General features: G+C 41.2%; 1 protein-coding gene across 1 annotated transcript in view; it reads right to left on the bottom strand.

Annotated features, from left to right (window-relative positions):
* The window catches only part of LOC118363648 (glycine receptor subunit alpha-4-like), a 37,129-nt gene extending 19,647 nt beyond the window's left edge, over nucleotides 1-17,482 (bottom strand). Inside the window, exons 1-5 of the mRNA XM_052487019.1 lie at nucleotides 17,472-17,482; nucleotides 16,566-16,699; nucleotides 15,905-15,972; nucleotides 10,418-10,641; nucleotides 9,011-9,093 (exon numbers count right to left, since the gene is read on the bottom strand). Coding sequence (XP_052342979.1) covers nucleotides 9,011-9,093; nucleotides 10,418-10,641; nucleotides 15,905-15,972; nucleotides 16,566-16,699; nucleotides 17,472-17,482 — 520 coding nt within the window. The remainder of the gene's footprint in view (nucleotides 1-9,010; nucleotides 9,094-10,417; nucleotides 10,642-15,904; nucleotides 15,973-16,565; nucleotides 16,700-17,471) is intronic.
* Between the last annotated feature and the right edge of the window lie 295 nt (nucleotides 17,483-17,777).

Genomic DNA, 17,777 nt, shown 5'->3' with positions numbered 1-17,777 from the left:
GAAGGGCATCAAGGAATCTTTGGGTTGTCTGAGAATTTATAGCATGACTTTTGATGATCCTTGGTTGGGGTCTGAGCAGATTATTTGTTGCGACTGCAAACATAATAAAATGGTGGTCCGATAGTCCAGGATTATGAGGGAAAACATTAAGATCCACAACATTTATTCAATGGGACAAAACTAGGTCCAGAGTGTGAATGTGGCGGTGAGTAGGTCCGGAGACATGTTGGACAAACCCCACTGAGTCAATGATGGCCCCGAAAGCCTTTTGGAGTGGGTCTGTGGACTTTTCATGTCGCTAAGTCACTAAAACATTTGAATATTATCTGCTATGATGACAAGGTCTGATAGGAATTCAGGGAACTCAGTGAGGAACGCTGTATATGGCCCAGGAGGCCTGTAAAAAAGTAGCTATGAAAAGTGAGTAGGCTGCAAAGATTTCATGACTAGAAGCTCAAAAGACGAAAACATATATATTTTTTAGTAAATTTAAATTTGCTATCGTAAATGTTAGCAACACCTCCGCCTTTGCGGGATGAGCGGATGAACGGGGGATTTGGTCACTAGTGTAACCAGGAGGTTAGGCCTCGTTTAACACAGTAAATTCATCAGGCTTAATTAAGCCATGTTTCAGGCAAGCTAATCACATCAAGATTATGATCAGTGATTAGTTCATTGACTATAACTGCCTTGAAAGTGAGGGATCTAACATTAACCTTGTGCAAAACCTTAGATGCAGAAGCACCCCTAAGAACTAAAAACATTTGTCATAAGAAACTAGCTCCCTGGTATACCCGAGCTCTGAAGAAAGCTTCCAGAATATTGGAAGTCTTCCGACTAGTTTGGAAAGACAGTACCGTGCAGTATCGAAGAGCCCTCACTGCTGCTCGATCATCCTATTTTTCCAATTTAATTGAGGAAAATAAGAACAATCTGAAATGTATTTTTGATACTGTCGCAAAGCTAACTAAAAAGCAGCATTCCCCAAGAGAGGATGGTTTTCACTTCAGCAGTGATAAATTCATGAACTTCTTTGAGGAAAAGATCATGATCATTAGAAAGCAAATTACGGGCTCCTCTTTAAATCTGCGTATTCCTCCAACGCTCAGTTGTCCCGAGTCTGCACAACTATGCCAAGACCTAGGATCAAGGGTGACACTCAAGTGTTTTAGTACTATATCTCTTGACACAATGATTAAAATAATCATGGCCGCTAAACCTTCAAGCTGCATACTGGACCCTAATTCCTATATCGAATCTCCCATTCCTCTCAAAATGTTTAGAAAAAGCTGTTGCGCAGCAACTCACTGCCTTCCTGAAGACAAACAATGTATTTGAAAGGCTTTAGTCTGGTTTTAGACCCCATCATAGCATTGAAACTGCACTTGTGAAGGTGGTAAATTACCTTTTAATGGCGTCAGACCGAGGCTCTGCATCTGTCCTCGTGCTCCTAGACCTTAGTGCTGCTTTTGATACCATCGATCACCACATTTTTTTGAAGAGATTGGAAACCCAAATTCGTCTACATGGACAAGTTCTGGCCTGGTTTAGATCTTATCTGTCAGAAAGATATCAGTTTGTCTCTGTGGATGGTTTGTCCTCAGACAAATCAACTGTACATTTTGTTGTTCGTCAAGGTTCCGTTTTAGGACCACTATTGTTTTCACTATATATATATATATATATATATATATATATATATATATATATATATATATATATATATATTTGACCTCTTGGGGATGTCATTTGAGAACATAATGTTAACATTCACTGTTATGCGGATGACACACAGCTGTACATTGATGAAACATGGTGAAGCCCCAAAACCATGGAATGGTCTGCCTACCCATGTGAGAGTCTCAACCTTTAAGTCTCTATTGAAGATTCATCTCTTCGGTAGGTCCTATGATTGAGTGTAGTCTGGCCCAGGAGTGTGAAGGTGAAAGGAAAGGCACTGGAGCAGCGTACCGCACTTGCTGTCTCTGCCTGACCGGTTCCCCTCTCTCCACTGGGAGTCACTGCTTACGGGTGCTCTTCCATGCCGTCCCTAGGAGGGGTGCGTCACTTCAGTAAGTTGAGTCACTGATGTGGTCTTCCTGTCTGGATTGGCGCCCCCCCCCTTGGGTTGTGCCGTGGCGGAGATGTTTGTGGGCTATACTCGGCCTTGTCTCAGGATGGTAAATTGGTGGTTGAAGATATCCCTCTAGTGGTGTGGGGGCTGTGTGGGGTTATATCCTGCCTGTTTTTCCCTGTCTGGGGGTGTCATCGGATGGGGCCACAGTGTCTCCTGACCCCTCCTGACTCAGCCTCTAGTATTTATGCTGTAGTAGTTTATGTGTCGGGGGGCTAGGGTCTGTCTGTTATATCTGGAGTATTTCTCCTGTCTTATCCAGTGTCCCGTGTGAATTTAAATATGTTCTCTCTAATTCTCTCTTTCTTTCTCTCTCTCGGAGGACCTGAGCCCTAGGACCATGCCTCAGGACTACCTGGCATGATGACTCCTTGCTGTCCCCAGTCCACCTGGCCATGCTGCTGCTCCAGTTTCAATGGTTCTGCCTGCGGCTATGGAACCCTGACCTGTTCACCGGACGTGCTACCTGTCCCAGACCTGCTGTTTTCAACTCTCCAGAGGTAGCAGGAGCGGTAGAGATACTCTCAATGATCGGCTATGAAAAGCCAACTGACATTTACTTCTGAGGTGCTGACCTGTTGCACCCTCGACAACTACTGCGTTTATTATTATTTGACCATGCTGGTCATTTATGAACATTTGAACATCTTGGCCATGTTCTGTTATAATCTCCACCCGGCACATCCAGAAGAGGACTGGCCACCCCTCATAGCCTGGTTCCTCTCTAGGTTTCTTCCTAGGTTTTGGCCTTAATAGGGAGTTTTTCCTAGCCACCGTGCTTCTACACCTGTATTGCTTGCTGTTTGGGGTTTTAGGCTGGGTTTCTGTACAGCACTTTGAGATATCAGGCACATGATTACTGCATACAATAGCTGTAGATTTTAGATGAACTGTCTTCAAAGTAATGACTCGGGACGTTGACTTGATAGGAAAGCTTCTTTTAGTAATAATACTTGTTTACGTTAGTTACATTTAACAACTTTAGATTCTACAGAGCAATGCAGGTAAGATGCTAGCGGAAAATCAGCTTAATCAGTTAATCACCTTGCACCTGCACACAACTGGAGCGTTATCTCTCTCATTCCTGTCGCAAGGCATTCTGGAACTTGCAGTCAAAAGCGTAATTCAATACTAACCAATGCAATTACATACGTAAATAACTGTAAGGAAATATCTTTAGATACCTCTCAATGAATTAACTTAAACATGAACTCTGTAACACATTAAAGTTACAACAGTAGGATCAGCAGAGGCATTTAGGGCAGTTAGAGGGACATACTTTAGGTTACTTACATGGTGGCTTCCAAAGCCACTGGGATAACGTGCATTTGCTGAAGCATTATGGCAACTCAGCGACACAATGGTAGGGATTAATTGAGCTGGGCTTGGGTCATTGATAAGTCATTATCTCAACACTGCCTTATAAGGCTGTGAAAGGATCCAGAAACCCAAATGATTTTCGTGTACACCCTCCTCATTATAAAACAAGATTTGACTCCAGAAGGTATCAAAATATCCATCAAATGTTACACCCACAGAGCTGCATTAGTTTCGTAGCCGTTTATGGAGTGTTAAAAGTGTACTGGGGGCTAGATATTATGGGGCATTTGTTGGTGTCAAGCAGATACCCAATCAGTTCTTTGAAATCCGTCTTCAGCTGTTCTGAGGTGCCCTTCATAATGTCATTGAATCCCACATGAACTTTGATATACTACATTTCTTGATGCAGGTTTAAAATGTTTGATGTCCTGTTCTCGTGCTTCTGGGTAGCACAACGTTTTTGCTCCAGGGACTGAGACATTTCTCACAATTGAACTGCCCAATACAACGGCCCGGAGAAGGGGATGGATAAATCTGCTCAATCCTACTCCTCACACAATTTGTTAAACCTTTCACGGGCCCACGATCGCTCTCCCTCTCTGCTCTGATAAACATGATTCTGCAACTCTCATCTCTCCAGCGTTGCACTTCATCATTTATTTCCTTATAGAATTGCGTGAATGGTTCTGAAGGAAATGCAGCACCCCAGTGATAAATTGAAATAAATTAGCTAAAGTTATAGAATTACTGCTGTCTGTTCAGAAATAAATTAAATAATTCAGAATAGCCTACTAACACCATGAGAAGGCCTATACTTTAGCCACAGAGGATCAATAGCTACTTAAAACAAATTGCCTAGCTGTGGATTGTAGCCCAATAACCAGGGAATAGCCTACAGTTGGGAACGCACTACAAATCTGTCAGTGAAAAACCAGCATGCAGAAAAAACATGCCTTTCGCAACATTTAAAAAAATATTTGAGGGAAAACACAGGTTGGAAAGCAAATGTATCCTGCTGAAAAGAGAAGACTGTATTCTGTAGGCTACCAACATATTTGATCAACTTCCAAATATTGCTTTACAAAGTTAAGCAAGAGAGAGAGAGGCTAATGACGCGAGCCTGTTGGCCATCACCAGCAAGTGAACTGCTAATCATTGGGGGAGTCAGTGAAACTGGAAAGCATTTTTAGGACTATCATTTCCTCTTCATATTGTAGACTACAATATGTGTCGACGCACTATTGATGGATTCAAGACAAGGTTGTTTTTATTGATCTCAGATTCTTTCGTTTTTCAGTGTCAAAGTAGCCTGCCATTTCGATCATTTGTGCAGTATTAAAAAATATTCTGCTGAAGTCTTTAGTCAGCTAAAATGACGTAGAATTGCATTCAAATGTGTTTATAAAAGGCCACATTTTTCCGGACCATGTTCCTCATGTGTGCAACTTCTTTAAGTTCCTCTACTCTACTGCTCTATGTCACGACGCAAACGCAATAATATGCATGCAATGCTTTATAATAAATGTTGGGTTTTTTTGTACCTCAAAACTCCCTAGGTGACCGCCCATCTCAATCTCACTTTTTGTTCCGGCACATCCCGATTTACAAATAAAGACGGCTAAATAGCTAACTAAATAGCTAACAAAATGGCTACATGGAGATGAGCTTTTGTATTTTATTCTTATTTTTGCACTGTTTCTATGCACACTCACATGGCCCTACAAGCTACGCACACTGACAAACACACATACTCACTAAATCATTTGCTCTCATACACATAATATGCACATACATTTATGCTGACTCTCCACACACCCACTCACATACAATCATCAAATAAGCTGCTGCTTCTCTGTTTATCATATATCCTGATGACTAGTCACCTTACCCTTATTCATATCTACCTTTATCGATCCAGTGTCCATGCACATTGTAAATATGGTACTGGAACTGACCCTGTATATAGTATGCTTACTTCCTTTATCATGTTTTTCTTATTTACTATTTTTTATATCTTGTGTGTTTTTGTTCTACCTTATTATTTTTAACATAACGTTGTTATTGATTACTGCATTGTTGGGGTTAGAGATAGCAAGAAAGGCATTTCACTGTACTTGTGCATGTGACATTAAAACTTGAAACAATAAAGGGAAAGTTCACCCCAAAACTGTAATATTTCCAAGACCTAAAGAATGGTCTCCTGATGTGGTTCAAACATTGTTGTGGACTTGGAACGTCCAATTTTGTTGTTTTTCTATTTAAAACAGTGTGATTTCGAGAGTGAAAACCTGAATAAAATTTGAAAAACAAAATGGAGTAAATGGGATTTGGGAAAAAACTAAACAGAATCAGGCAAAAACATTTAACAGATTTTATAGGGCCCTACATATGCGCATACACATAATATGCATACACATAATATGCATGCGTACACGAGCACACACACACTTCAACCCTGTCTATCCTCCCACACCTCTGAAGGCTCTATTTCCCCACACAGGGGTCTGATTACCAGACCATTAAAAATGCACGTAGCATGCATTAATATTTTGGAATAAAACTACTGATGTCTTTCTGGGCCCTTGGGGCCTGTGTAACAAAGACAGAAATTATTCAAGATATTATCCCCTGATCCTTACCAGCAGCCTGAAAACAACATGACCACTAAAATACAATTATCTTGCTCCAGAAGATTTCAGTGTCATTCACATATCCTTCCCTAACAAGCAAGGAGAATATTAATTAATGTCTTCACAAAAGTGACGAAATGTTATCTTTTCCTTCCCAGTTACACACTAATAGGAGTCAAACATCAAATGAATATATTCAAAGTATGTGGTCAAAGTGTAATTTATGAGATGCACTGTCTGGATTTATTTGACGGGATGACCTAGCTGAGGGTACCAAAGTTTTTATGGGTCTTGTCCCTGTAATAAAAAAAACACATTTAGATGGAGGTCTGAATTGGTCAAGCTTCAGCTTTACTGTCTAACTCTGTCCTGTGGATTTACACTTTATACATCTACTTACTGACTTAAGGATACCAAATTGGGTCACGAGAACACATGATGGTTTTAAAGATTGTTTGATGTAGGATATTGCTACAGTACATACTATTTATATATACTAGAGCTCAAGGCATCAAGACTAAGGCTGTCAAACAGCATTGGTTTGGACTTCCATTCTCTGAATTAGCAGACCCCGAAGATATCCCTCTCTCTTTTCCCTCCTTGCTCTCGTCCTCAATGTGCAGCATTGGCAGTTGGCATAGCGTGTGATAGTTAAACCTTCCTGTTATACCTGTTAAACCTGACATGTCCTCCCCATGCAGCCAAGGTGATCACACCCTGGGCGGTGTACTAACACTTGTCAAAACAGAGCTGGCTGTTCCCTTCAGAGACACGAAGAGGAGGGCTTCTTTTAATCAAAAATTATTAGGACTCCTGTAATGGTCCTGTCAGGTAGTAAACTTGCTGGCTGGCATGCTTTCCTATGTTGGCCCAGATTTCTCTCCTCAGCTGCTCTCCACACTTTAGGAGGGTAGGTTTAATTGCAAACAACAAATATATTTATCAATCTTTTACCATATTTGGCATTGAAATATGGGTATACCACACAACTTGACATATAATTCATTTCAAATGCCTGCTGCTGGATCTCCCAGCAAGAAATATTTTGTTTTCCGAGCCAGGTTTGCTCCCATTTGGTTCTCCTCTTGCTAGTTATTTTGTCTGGCCTGGCAGAGGTGGAATTGAGCCACCTACGGGGGTGAGAGGTGGGTCATATAATAAAAGGGGACACAAAATGAAAGTTTCATTATTGATATCCTCAAAATTGGATTTGTGGATGCTATCAGTACTTGGGGCAAGGGGTAGCAAATATACTTTTTTTTCCACATTTACATTTTATTTATGTAACAAGGAATGACATGCTATGCACAGACTTTATAGACTAGACATTGTTCTGTTGATATTTTTCATGAATAGATTCCTACATTTGATACACAGCACAGGAATTGCATTACCCTTACACAACATCACTGACAAAGCTAACCAGTAAATTTGTATTGCTGGGTCGCTAAATCACACAAGTCGGTGTCAGAAAGTCCGTCTTTCATTTTATGTATGCACAGGTATGTCATCTGAGGATGTTTGATAAAAGCAGCAACTCAAAACCTAGCCTGTCACATTTAGGCATTGAATTTAATCTCAATCAATGTCACTCATATGTGGTGATATTACAAAAGTATGTGGACACCCCTTCAAATTAGTGGATTTGGCTATTTAAGCCACACCCGTTGCTGACAGATGTATAAAATCGAGCACACAGCCATGCAATCTCAAAAATTGGCAATAGAATGGCCCGTAATTGAAAAGCTTAGTGACTTTCAATGTTGCACCGTCAAAGGATGCCACCTTTCCAACAAGTCAGTTTGTCAAATGTCTGCCCTGGTATAGCTGACCTAGTCAACTGTAAGTACTGTTATTGTGAAGTGGAAACGTCTAGGAGCAACAACGGCTCAGCCGCACCGTGGTAGGCCACACAAGCTCACAGAATGGGACTGCCAAGTGCTGAAGCGTGTAGTGCATAAAAATTGTCCGTCCTTGGTTGCAACACTCACTGCCGAGTTCCAAACTGCCTCTGCAAGCAACGTCATCACAATAACTATTCGTTGGGAGCTTCATGAAATGGGTTTCCATGGCCGAGCAGCCGCACACAAGTCTAAAATCACCATGCGCAAAGCCAGGCGTCGGCTGGAGTGGTGTAAAGCTCGCCGCCATTGGACCCTGGAGCAGTGGAAACGCGTTCTCTGGAGTGATGAATCACGCTTCACTATTTGTCAATCCGATGGATGAATCTGGATTTGGTGGATGCCAAGAGAACGCTACCTGCCCCAATGCATAGTGCCAACTGTAAAGTTTGGTGAAGGAGGAATAATTTGCTGAGGTTGTTTTTCATGGTTCAGGCCAAGCACCTTAATTCCAGTGAAGGGAAATCTTAACGCTACGGCATAAAATGACATTCTAGACAATTATGTGTAGTTAAGCGAAGGCCCTTTCCTGTTCCAGCATGATAATGCCCCCGTGTAAAAAGCGAAGGGCCATACAGAAATGGTTTGTCAAGATCAGTGCGGAAGAACTTCACTGGCCGGACAAAATCCATGTCCTCAACCCCATCGAACGCCTTTGGGATGAGTTGGAATGCCGACTACAAGCCAGGCCTAATCGCCCAACATCAGTGCCCGACCTTACTAATACTCTTGTGGCTGAATGGAAGCAATTCCCCGTGGGCAATGTTCCAACATCTAGTGGAAAGTCTTCCCAGAAGAGTGTTAAGGCTGTTATAGCAGCAAAGGGGGGACCAACTCCATGTTGATGCCCATGATTTTGGCATGAGATGTTCGATGAGCAGGTGTCTTACTTCATTTTGGTAATGCATTGTATCTCTTAAGAAATTTCACAACTTAAAAACAAACGCTCCATTCATAAACTAAAAGCCAGTGTGAAAATGGCTGGGGAGGGAATTAAAAGGAAAATTAGGAAGAAGGAGACTCACAGCTTTCAAGCTGCATGGTACAGGTCTGAATATCCATGGGGAAATTCTTTAAGTCCATAGGGCAGGACAGGATGAGAGTCAGCCTGAGATAGAAAGAGAGAGAGAAAAGAGAGAAGGGAAGTTTTAGGTGAAGGTAAAGAGCAAAGGAGAGCGTGAACGAAGAGAATTACAACATACAGGGACAAATTAAGACAAAGAGGCAAAGGTATACAGGTATAATCAGAAATTCCCTAGGGCAACTTTCTAGGCCCCTTACTTTTTTCAATCATTACTAATGACATGCCATTGGCCTTAAGTTAAGCCAGTTTGGCTATGTATGTGGATGACTCAACACTCTACATGTCAGCTACTACAGCGAGTGAAATCACTGCAACACTTAACAAAGAGCTGCATTTAGTTTCAGAATGGGTGGCAAGGAATACATTTGTCCTAAATATTTCAAAAACTAAGAGCATTTTATTCACTAATCATTCACTAAACCCTAAGCCTCAACTGAATCATGTAATAAATAATGTGGACATTTAGCAAGTGACTGCCATGGGGTCCTCAAGAAATACAAATACAGATGCAAAGGGACTTTGAAATGTGACTGAAAACATACCTAATGCTATGTTGGTACCAATATTTATGGCCTACCCCCAAGATAAACTCTACTATACATTATGGCATGATTTGTGTGCGTTTTCTCCGATTATCAAAAAAGGCAAATTGCAAAGGATGCCATTAGTTATGGTGCCATTTGGTCCAGGGCTTTGCTGTAATAGCAAACTAATTGGTAGACACATCCTTCCCTTTATTTATTGCAGCGCTGACGCATTGAGTCTTCAAGGAGCCGTGAGGAAGAGACAGAACTATTAGGGAGTTTGGGTTTGAAGAGAAGCTGTGTAATTACCTGCTGTAATGCATTGCCCAGAGGAGCGACGAGAGCCATCTATGCTACTCGCAGGAGCCTCCATTGCTATTGTGCTGCGATAATGTGCAATACTAGGCCCAAAAATACAATGACGAATGAGCCTTCGAAGCTTCTCTGCCTGTGTAATTTAACCTTAGCTCAGAGAGGTAGCTACGAAAATGTATTTGGACTAGTGTGTGATGACTGTTAGCGGATACATCTGCCATTGTAATCAATATGGCATGCTTAACTGCATATTTTTCAATTCCCTTCATGGGGTCATGGGGTCATGAATGTTGAGAGATATATCAACTCACAGCAGTGTATGGGTTGAGGGGCTAATACAGTATATTGGTATCAAAGTTATCGTAATTAATAAATCACTGGCACCCTCTTTGACCATAGGCAGAATTGAATTGAATAACTCACTAGCTTCCCCTTCGGCCATAGGCAGAATTGTCTTGAATAACTCAATAGCTCCCTCTGTGGTCACAGACCGAACTGCCTCTGCTCACCTGATGCTATATAGTACGCTCCCATCTTGGAATATCCGCAGCAGTTTGTTGTCAGTGGTGACCTCATGAAAGTTAGCCCCCTTCTCGTTAGCGAAGAACAGGTCAGGCTTCCAGATGGAGTCCAACATGGAGGGATCCAGGTCCAAGGAGTTGTCCGGGTACTCCTGGTAAGCCAATCGGGGATCGTTCCATTTTTGCCGTAGGAACACATTGAGCCTGTAGTCCTGTGGATTGACCAAGAAATTGACTCATTGGCTCTTTCTCAATTAATATTTTCTCGATTCTTCGCATCACATCCTCATTCCTCGCCTCCTCCTCAAAACGCATAGGAGAAGATGTCAGAAGGGATGAACTTTGGGCCTTCTCCTTGAATGCCGTTGAGACGGAGGCGAGGTGATGGGATGTGAGGAATTGCAGAAGACACATCGAGGTTGAGCCATGATACTGTTGCCAGGTTTCAATTATTCTGTCTAAGAAGTGCGAAGTCTGATTAAATGAATAACCTTTACTGTTGTTAATTATACAAAAGCCAATGCGACAAATGGAAGCTTATTTTCAATTAGTTCTTTGAAATGTAGGGTGTATTTATACTTCGAAAATAATGTGTATCTTGATCAGACTGATTTGAATGATTTATTTGGAGTATTTCCTTTAGGGCTAGATTATCTTTAATATTGCAGATAGATTGTCAATGAAATTGTCTGCATCACTTCCAGTCCCTCATATATTTTTTTGCAAATAAATAAATATATATATATATATAAACATACATATACATATACAGTGCCTTGCGAAAGTATTCGGCCCCCTTGAACTTTGCGACTTTTTGCCACATTTCCGGCTTCAAACATAAAGATATAAAACTGTATTTTTTTGTGAAGAATCAACAACAAGTGGGACACAATCATGAAGTGGAACGACATTTATTGGATATTTCAAACATTTTTAACAAATCAAAAACTGAAAAATTGGGCGTGCAAAATGATTCAGCCCCTTTGCTTTCAGTGCAGCAAACTCTCTCCAGAAGTTCAGTGAGGATCTCTGAATGATCCAATGTTGACCTAAATGACTAATGATGATAAATACAATCCACCTGTGTGTAATCAAGTCTCTGTATAAATGCACCTGCACTGTGATAGTCTCAGAGGTCCGTTACAAGCGCAGAGAGCATCATGAAGAACAAGGAACACACCATGCAGGTCCGAGATACTGTTGTGAAGAAGTTTAAAGCCGGATTTGGATACAAAAAGATTTCCCAAGCTTTAAACATCCCAAGGAGCACTGTGCAAGCGATAATATTGAAATGGAAGGAGTATCAGACCACTGCAAATCTACCAAGACCTGGCCGTCCCTCTAAACTTTCAGCTCATACAAGGAGAAGACTGATCAGAGATGCAGCCAAGAGGCCCATGATCACTCTGGATGAACTGCAGAGATCTACAGCTGAGGTGGGAGACTCTGTCCATAGGACAACAATCAGTCATATATTGCACAAATCTGGCCTTTATTGAAGAGTGGCAAGAAGAAAGTCATTTCTTAAAGATATCCATAAAAAGTGTTGTTTAGAGTTTGCCACAAGCCACCTGGGAGACACACCAAACATGTGGAAGAAGGTGCTCTGGTCAGATGAAACCAAAATGGAACTTTTTGGCAACAATGCAAAACGTTATGTTTGGCATAAAAGCAACACAGCTCATCACCCTGAACACACAATCCCCACTGTCATACATGGTGGTGGCAGCATCATGGTTTGGGCCTGCTTTTCTTCAGCAGGGACAGGGAAGATGGTTAAAATTGATGGGAAGATGGATGGAGCCAAATACAGGACCATTCTGGAAGAAAACCTGATGGAGTCTGCAAAAGACCTGAGACTGGGACGGAGATTTGTATTCCAACAAGACAATGATCCAAAACATAAAGCAAAATCTACAATGGAATGGTTAAAAAATAAACATATCCAGGTGTTAGAATGGCCAAGTCAAAGTTCAGACCTGAATCCAATCGAGAATCTGTAGAAAGAACAGAAAACTGCTGTTCACAAATGCTCTCCATCCAACCTCACTGAGCTCGTGCTGTTTTGCAAGGAGGAATGGGAAAAAATGTCAGTCTCTCAATGTGCAAAACTGATAGAGACATACCCCAAACGACTTACAGCTGTAATCGCAGCAAAAGGTGGCGCTACAAAGTATTAACTTCAGGGGGCTGAATAATTTTGCACGCCCAATTTTTCAGTTTTTGATTTGTTAAAAAAGTTTGAAATATCCAATAAATGTTGTTCCACTTCATGATTGTGTCCCACTTGTTGTTGATTCTTCACAAAAAAATACAGTTTTATATCTTTATGTTTGAAGCAGGAAATGTGGCAAAAGGTCGCAAAGTTCAAGGGTGGCAGAATACTTTCGCAAGGCACTGTACATACCTACACGTACATACACATATAAATACATATAAATAAATATCTTCAAAAATATATATTTCCTTTATTACCCTCCAACCCTAAAACCCCTCCCCCAATTGGAGCAAACTAGTGAACAACAAGCCTTTATTTCCAGCTTATTCATACTATATACATTTTATGTACTCAGTCTATTTTACAATAGTTCCATTTGGTTTGTTTTTACTCCTGTCCTTCCTCAACCTCTCCCATCTATTTCTGATGTCCATCCTGTTTGATTTCTATATGCCATATCTTTCAAACTGTGCTCTTTCAAAAATTGTCTTAACCATTCAAAAGTTTGGGGTCACTTAGAAATGTCCTTGTTTTTGAAAGAAAAGCAACTTTTTTGTCCATTAAAACAACATCAAATTGATCAGAAATATTTTTAAGTTCCTCGGCTTACACATCACGGACAAACTGAAATGTTTCACCCACACAGACAGCGTGGTGAAGAAGCTGCAACAGCTCCTCTTCAACCTCAGGAGACTGAAGAAATTTGGCTTGTCACCAAAAACACCCGTAAACTTTTACAGATGCACAATCGAGAGCATCCTGTCGGGCTGTATAACCGCCTGGTACGGCAACTGCTCTGTCCACAACCGCAAGGCTCTCCGGAGGGTAGTGAGGTCTGCACAACGCATCACCGGGGGCAAACTACCTGCCCTCCAGGACACCTACACCACCCGATGTCACAGGAAGGCCAAAAAGATCATCAAGGACAACAACCACCCGAGCCACTGCCTGTTCACCCCGCTATCATCCAGAAGGCGAGGTCAGTACAGGTGCATAAAAGCTGGGACCGAGAGCCTGAAAAACAGCTTCTATCTCAAGGCCATCAGACTGTTAAACAGCCATCAATAACATTGAGTGGCTGCTGCCAACATACTGCCTCAAATCTCTAGCCACTTTAATAATTCAAAATTGGATGTAATAAATGTATCACTAGTCACTTAAAACAATGCCACTTTTTATAATGTTTACATACCCTACATTACTCATCTCATATGTATATACTGTACTATATCATCTACTGCATCTTGCCTATGCCATTCGACCATCGCTCATCCATATGTTTACATGTACATATTCTTATTCATTCCTTTACACTTGTGTGTATAAGGTAGTTGTTGTGAAATTGTTAGATTACTTGTTAGATATTACTGCATGGACAGAACTAGAAGCACAAGCATTACGCTCACATTAACATCTGCTAACCATGTGTATGTGACCAATCAAATTTGATTTGATTTGAAATACAGTGTAGACATTGTTAATGTTGTAAATGACTATTGTAGCTGGAAACAGCTGATTTGTTTATGGAATATCTACATAGCAGAGGCCCATTATCAGCAACCATCACCTCTGCGTTCCAACGACACATTGTGTTAGCTAATCCAAATTGATCATTTTGAAAGGCTAATTGATCATTAGAAAATCCTTTTGCAATTATGTTAGCACCGCTGAAAGCTGTTGTTCTGATTAAAGAAGCAATAAAACTGGCCTTTAGACTAGTTGGAGCATCAGCATTTGTGGGTTCGATTACAGGCTTAAAATGGCCAGAAACAAAGACATTGCTTCTGAAACTCGTCAGTCTATTATTGTTCTGAGAAATGAAGGCTATTCCATGCGAGATATTGCCAAGAAACTGAAGATCTCGTACAATGCGGTGTACTACTCCCTTCACAGAACAGCACAAACTGACTCTAACCAGAATAGAAAGAGGAGAGAGAGGCCTTGGTGCACAGCTGAGCAAGAGGACAAGTACATTAGTCTCTACACTGCCCACATTGCCTCACGTCCAATGGCAGCATCCAAACTCAAGAATCGCCGAGGTTCAATTCTTGAGGGCTGATTCGCGTGTTCATTCTACCCTGTGAATGAAAATAATGAGGGAAAAAATGTAGATTTTAATAGGTTTTTGGTGTAGCAGGTAAAACGTCACATTGACACAATGCTGGTGGCAACGTGTGTACTGTTAATTGCTTAATTATCTCAGGAACCACACCTGTGTGGAAGCACCTGCTTTCAATATACGTTGTACCCCTCATTTACTCATTTAAGTTTTTCCTTTATTTTAGCAGTTATCTGTAGTGCAGGCTGAGGTACCAGATTCTGGCTTAATCCAAGTATTGTTCAGTGCCTGTTGAAATGACAAATATCAGCTTTGTGGGAAGCAAAATTAACAGCTATTTTGAAATTGGGTCGACAAAAAGTACGTCCTCATTTAGTCACGGTAGTTATTCAAGTAAATAATTCTAGTAAATGCTCATGGTAATGAGAGACTCTTTGGCTGTGTTCTTCCCTGGCAGTTTTCAACTGTCTGTCTCCGTTCCCATGAGGTATCACAAATACACTGAGGACAGCAGAACAAACACTGGGCCACAGCATCCAGTGACATCATTAGTGTCCTCTCTGTCCACGCTGAACTAACCTGGGGTCAAGTCCTCAGGGCCCAAATATATTTTAACAGCTCACTGCTACAATCTACTGACCAAGCACTTTCCCCAATTCTTCATTTTTAATTGCAGAGTGGACTGTTCATTATCAGAACATCACTGACCCACTGTTCTCTGAAGATTGCTCTGATAGGCTCGAGGAAATAAAGGGAGAGAGGTGAGGGAATTGCTCCAATACTGAGCAGGCCAAAGGTTAGGAAGGAACAGGTATTATATGAACTGGAGGAGAGCGTTCAGATTTCTCTTTTGTAAATTCTGGGATTTAGCTAGTGTAAACCTGCGCAAATATGATCCTTATCGAGGTAATTCATGATTATACTGAAAAACGAGACCGGCTTAGGGTTATCATGATTCCTGGATAATTATGGTATTTTGTTGAATGTGCATATTCATTTCAACATTTCATTTCACCCTTTTTTATAGGTTTGTGTCTGAGATGAATCTCTTTTGCAAGAGAGACCTGTTCCGGACAGCAGTAGTCGGCAACATATTCAATGATTAAGCTTGAAAATGTATGGATTCCAATTCCAGGACGTTAATTGACTACGGAAATTCAATAAACTCATTTGACTTTTCTCAGACGTGTTTTCTCACCATAGTCGTTTCTGTGATGGACCCAAAGCTGTTGATGAAGATATTGCAGGTGACATTCACAGGCGGACCTGAAAAAGAACCCAAATAAAATCCATTACTCCGTCCGTATATGGGATAATCCTTTCACTGTTTTGACCTGCTGTGCAAAGGTTTCAGAAAGATTATTTTTTAAATATTTGAATGACACCGGTTTTTGTATGTGCAAGAAGTGGAGAGTGTCTTGTTGTCACCTCTATGATGTTGAGCAAGTATGAAATGTGTACGACACTATTGTAGATGGGTTATGGTGGGGAACGACTGCTGTAGTAGTGTGTACTGATTCCAGTGGCTCTCTAGTACGGAATACTGTGTCTCTCTGAATACTGTGTCTCTCGGAATATCTGTCGCTTTACAAGTTGAAAAACTAGGCATAAATCACTTTGTTTAACTTTTCAACAGAGAACTAGGCTAACAAAAAATGCATCACATTGGTATATGGAATTCTAAGTTAGGTAACCACATGGAATGTGCAGTTCCAAGCTTCCTATCCATTTCTACAGGTAAGTCCTATCTTACTTTCTTTTTTTTTTACCGGTGGCTGTCTGCTTGCATTAATTTAGTGAAGTTTCAGTATTTTTTTATGGGAGCTGTGGCCTACTTCTGAACATACTTTTTGACGTACCTTTGAAGTTGGGTCTGATGCGAGCGTCATAGCCAGACCTTTTCCCCATGAGCTTGTCCAGGAAGTCAGACGGCGACTGCGAGGAGGGGACTGTCCTACTGGGGGACTTTATCTCCTCTTTACAGGAGCCCAGTCTGAAGAGAAACAAAAACAAATGCAAAGAAAGAGAGGAGAGGAGAGAAAGCGAGGGACAAAGTAGCAATAGTTAGAAAACAAGAAACTTTGACCCGGTATCAGTGGAATACATAGGGAGAGAACAACAAGGATTTAAATGACTTTTGCACATATTGTGTTTAATAGAACCTATCCACTGGGAACACACTGGTTGTTTCAACGTAATTCGTCAACATATTGTGACGTCGAATCAACATGGAAAATACATTGGATTTGAAAAAATAAATCAACCAGTACTGTTGTCATCTCACTTCAACCAACGTTTCAAACATTGAAATTAGGGTAATACTTCAACTTAAATACGTGGAATTAACTTGACTAACAGGATGTTACATCAATCAATACTGAAGTAAAAATACAAACGCAAGATGCAACAATTTCTAAGATTTCACAGATTTACAGTTGATATCAGTCAATTAAAATACAGTTATTCGGCCCTAATCTATAGATTTCACTGAGAATTGGTCACAGACACCTTAAAAGAAATGGATCTCAGGATATCATCACGGTATTTCTGTCCATTATAATTGCCATCGATAGAATGCAATTGTGTTCGATGTCCGTAGCTTATGCCTGCCCATACCATAATCCCACCACTACCATGGGGGCACTCGGTTCACAACATTGACATCAGCAAACCGCATGCCCATGTAACAGTATAACTTTAGACCGTCCCCTCGCCCATACCCGGGCACGAACCAGGGACCCTCTGCACACATCAACAACAGTCACCCATGAAGCATCGTTATCCATCGCTCCACAAAGGCCGCAGTTCTTGCAGAGCAAGGGAAACCACTACTTCAAGGTCTCAGAGCAAGTGACGTCACCGATTGAAACGCTATTTAGCGCACACCACCGCTAACTACCTAGCCGTTTCACATCCGTTACACCCACACAACCCCATGCACGTGGTCTGCGTTTGTGAGGCCGGTTGAACATTCGGGCAAGTTCTTAAAATGACGTTGGATGCGTTTTGGGAGAGAAATTCAACATTCAATTCTCTGGCAACAGCTCTGGTAGACATTCATGCAGTCAGCA

This window comes from Oncorhynchus keta, chromosome 30, assembly GCF_023373465.1.
Source record: "Oncorhynchus keta strain PuntledgeMale-10-30-2019 chromosome 30, Oket_V2, whole genome shotgun sequence".
Lineage (NCBI taxonomy): Eukaryota > Metazoa > Chordata > Actinopteri > Salmoniformes > Salmonidae > Oncorhynchus > Oncorhynchus keta.
The sequence above is the reverse complement of the archived record's forward strand: the minus strand, read 5'-3'. Positions and strand labels throughout refer to the sequence as shown.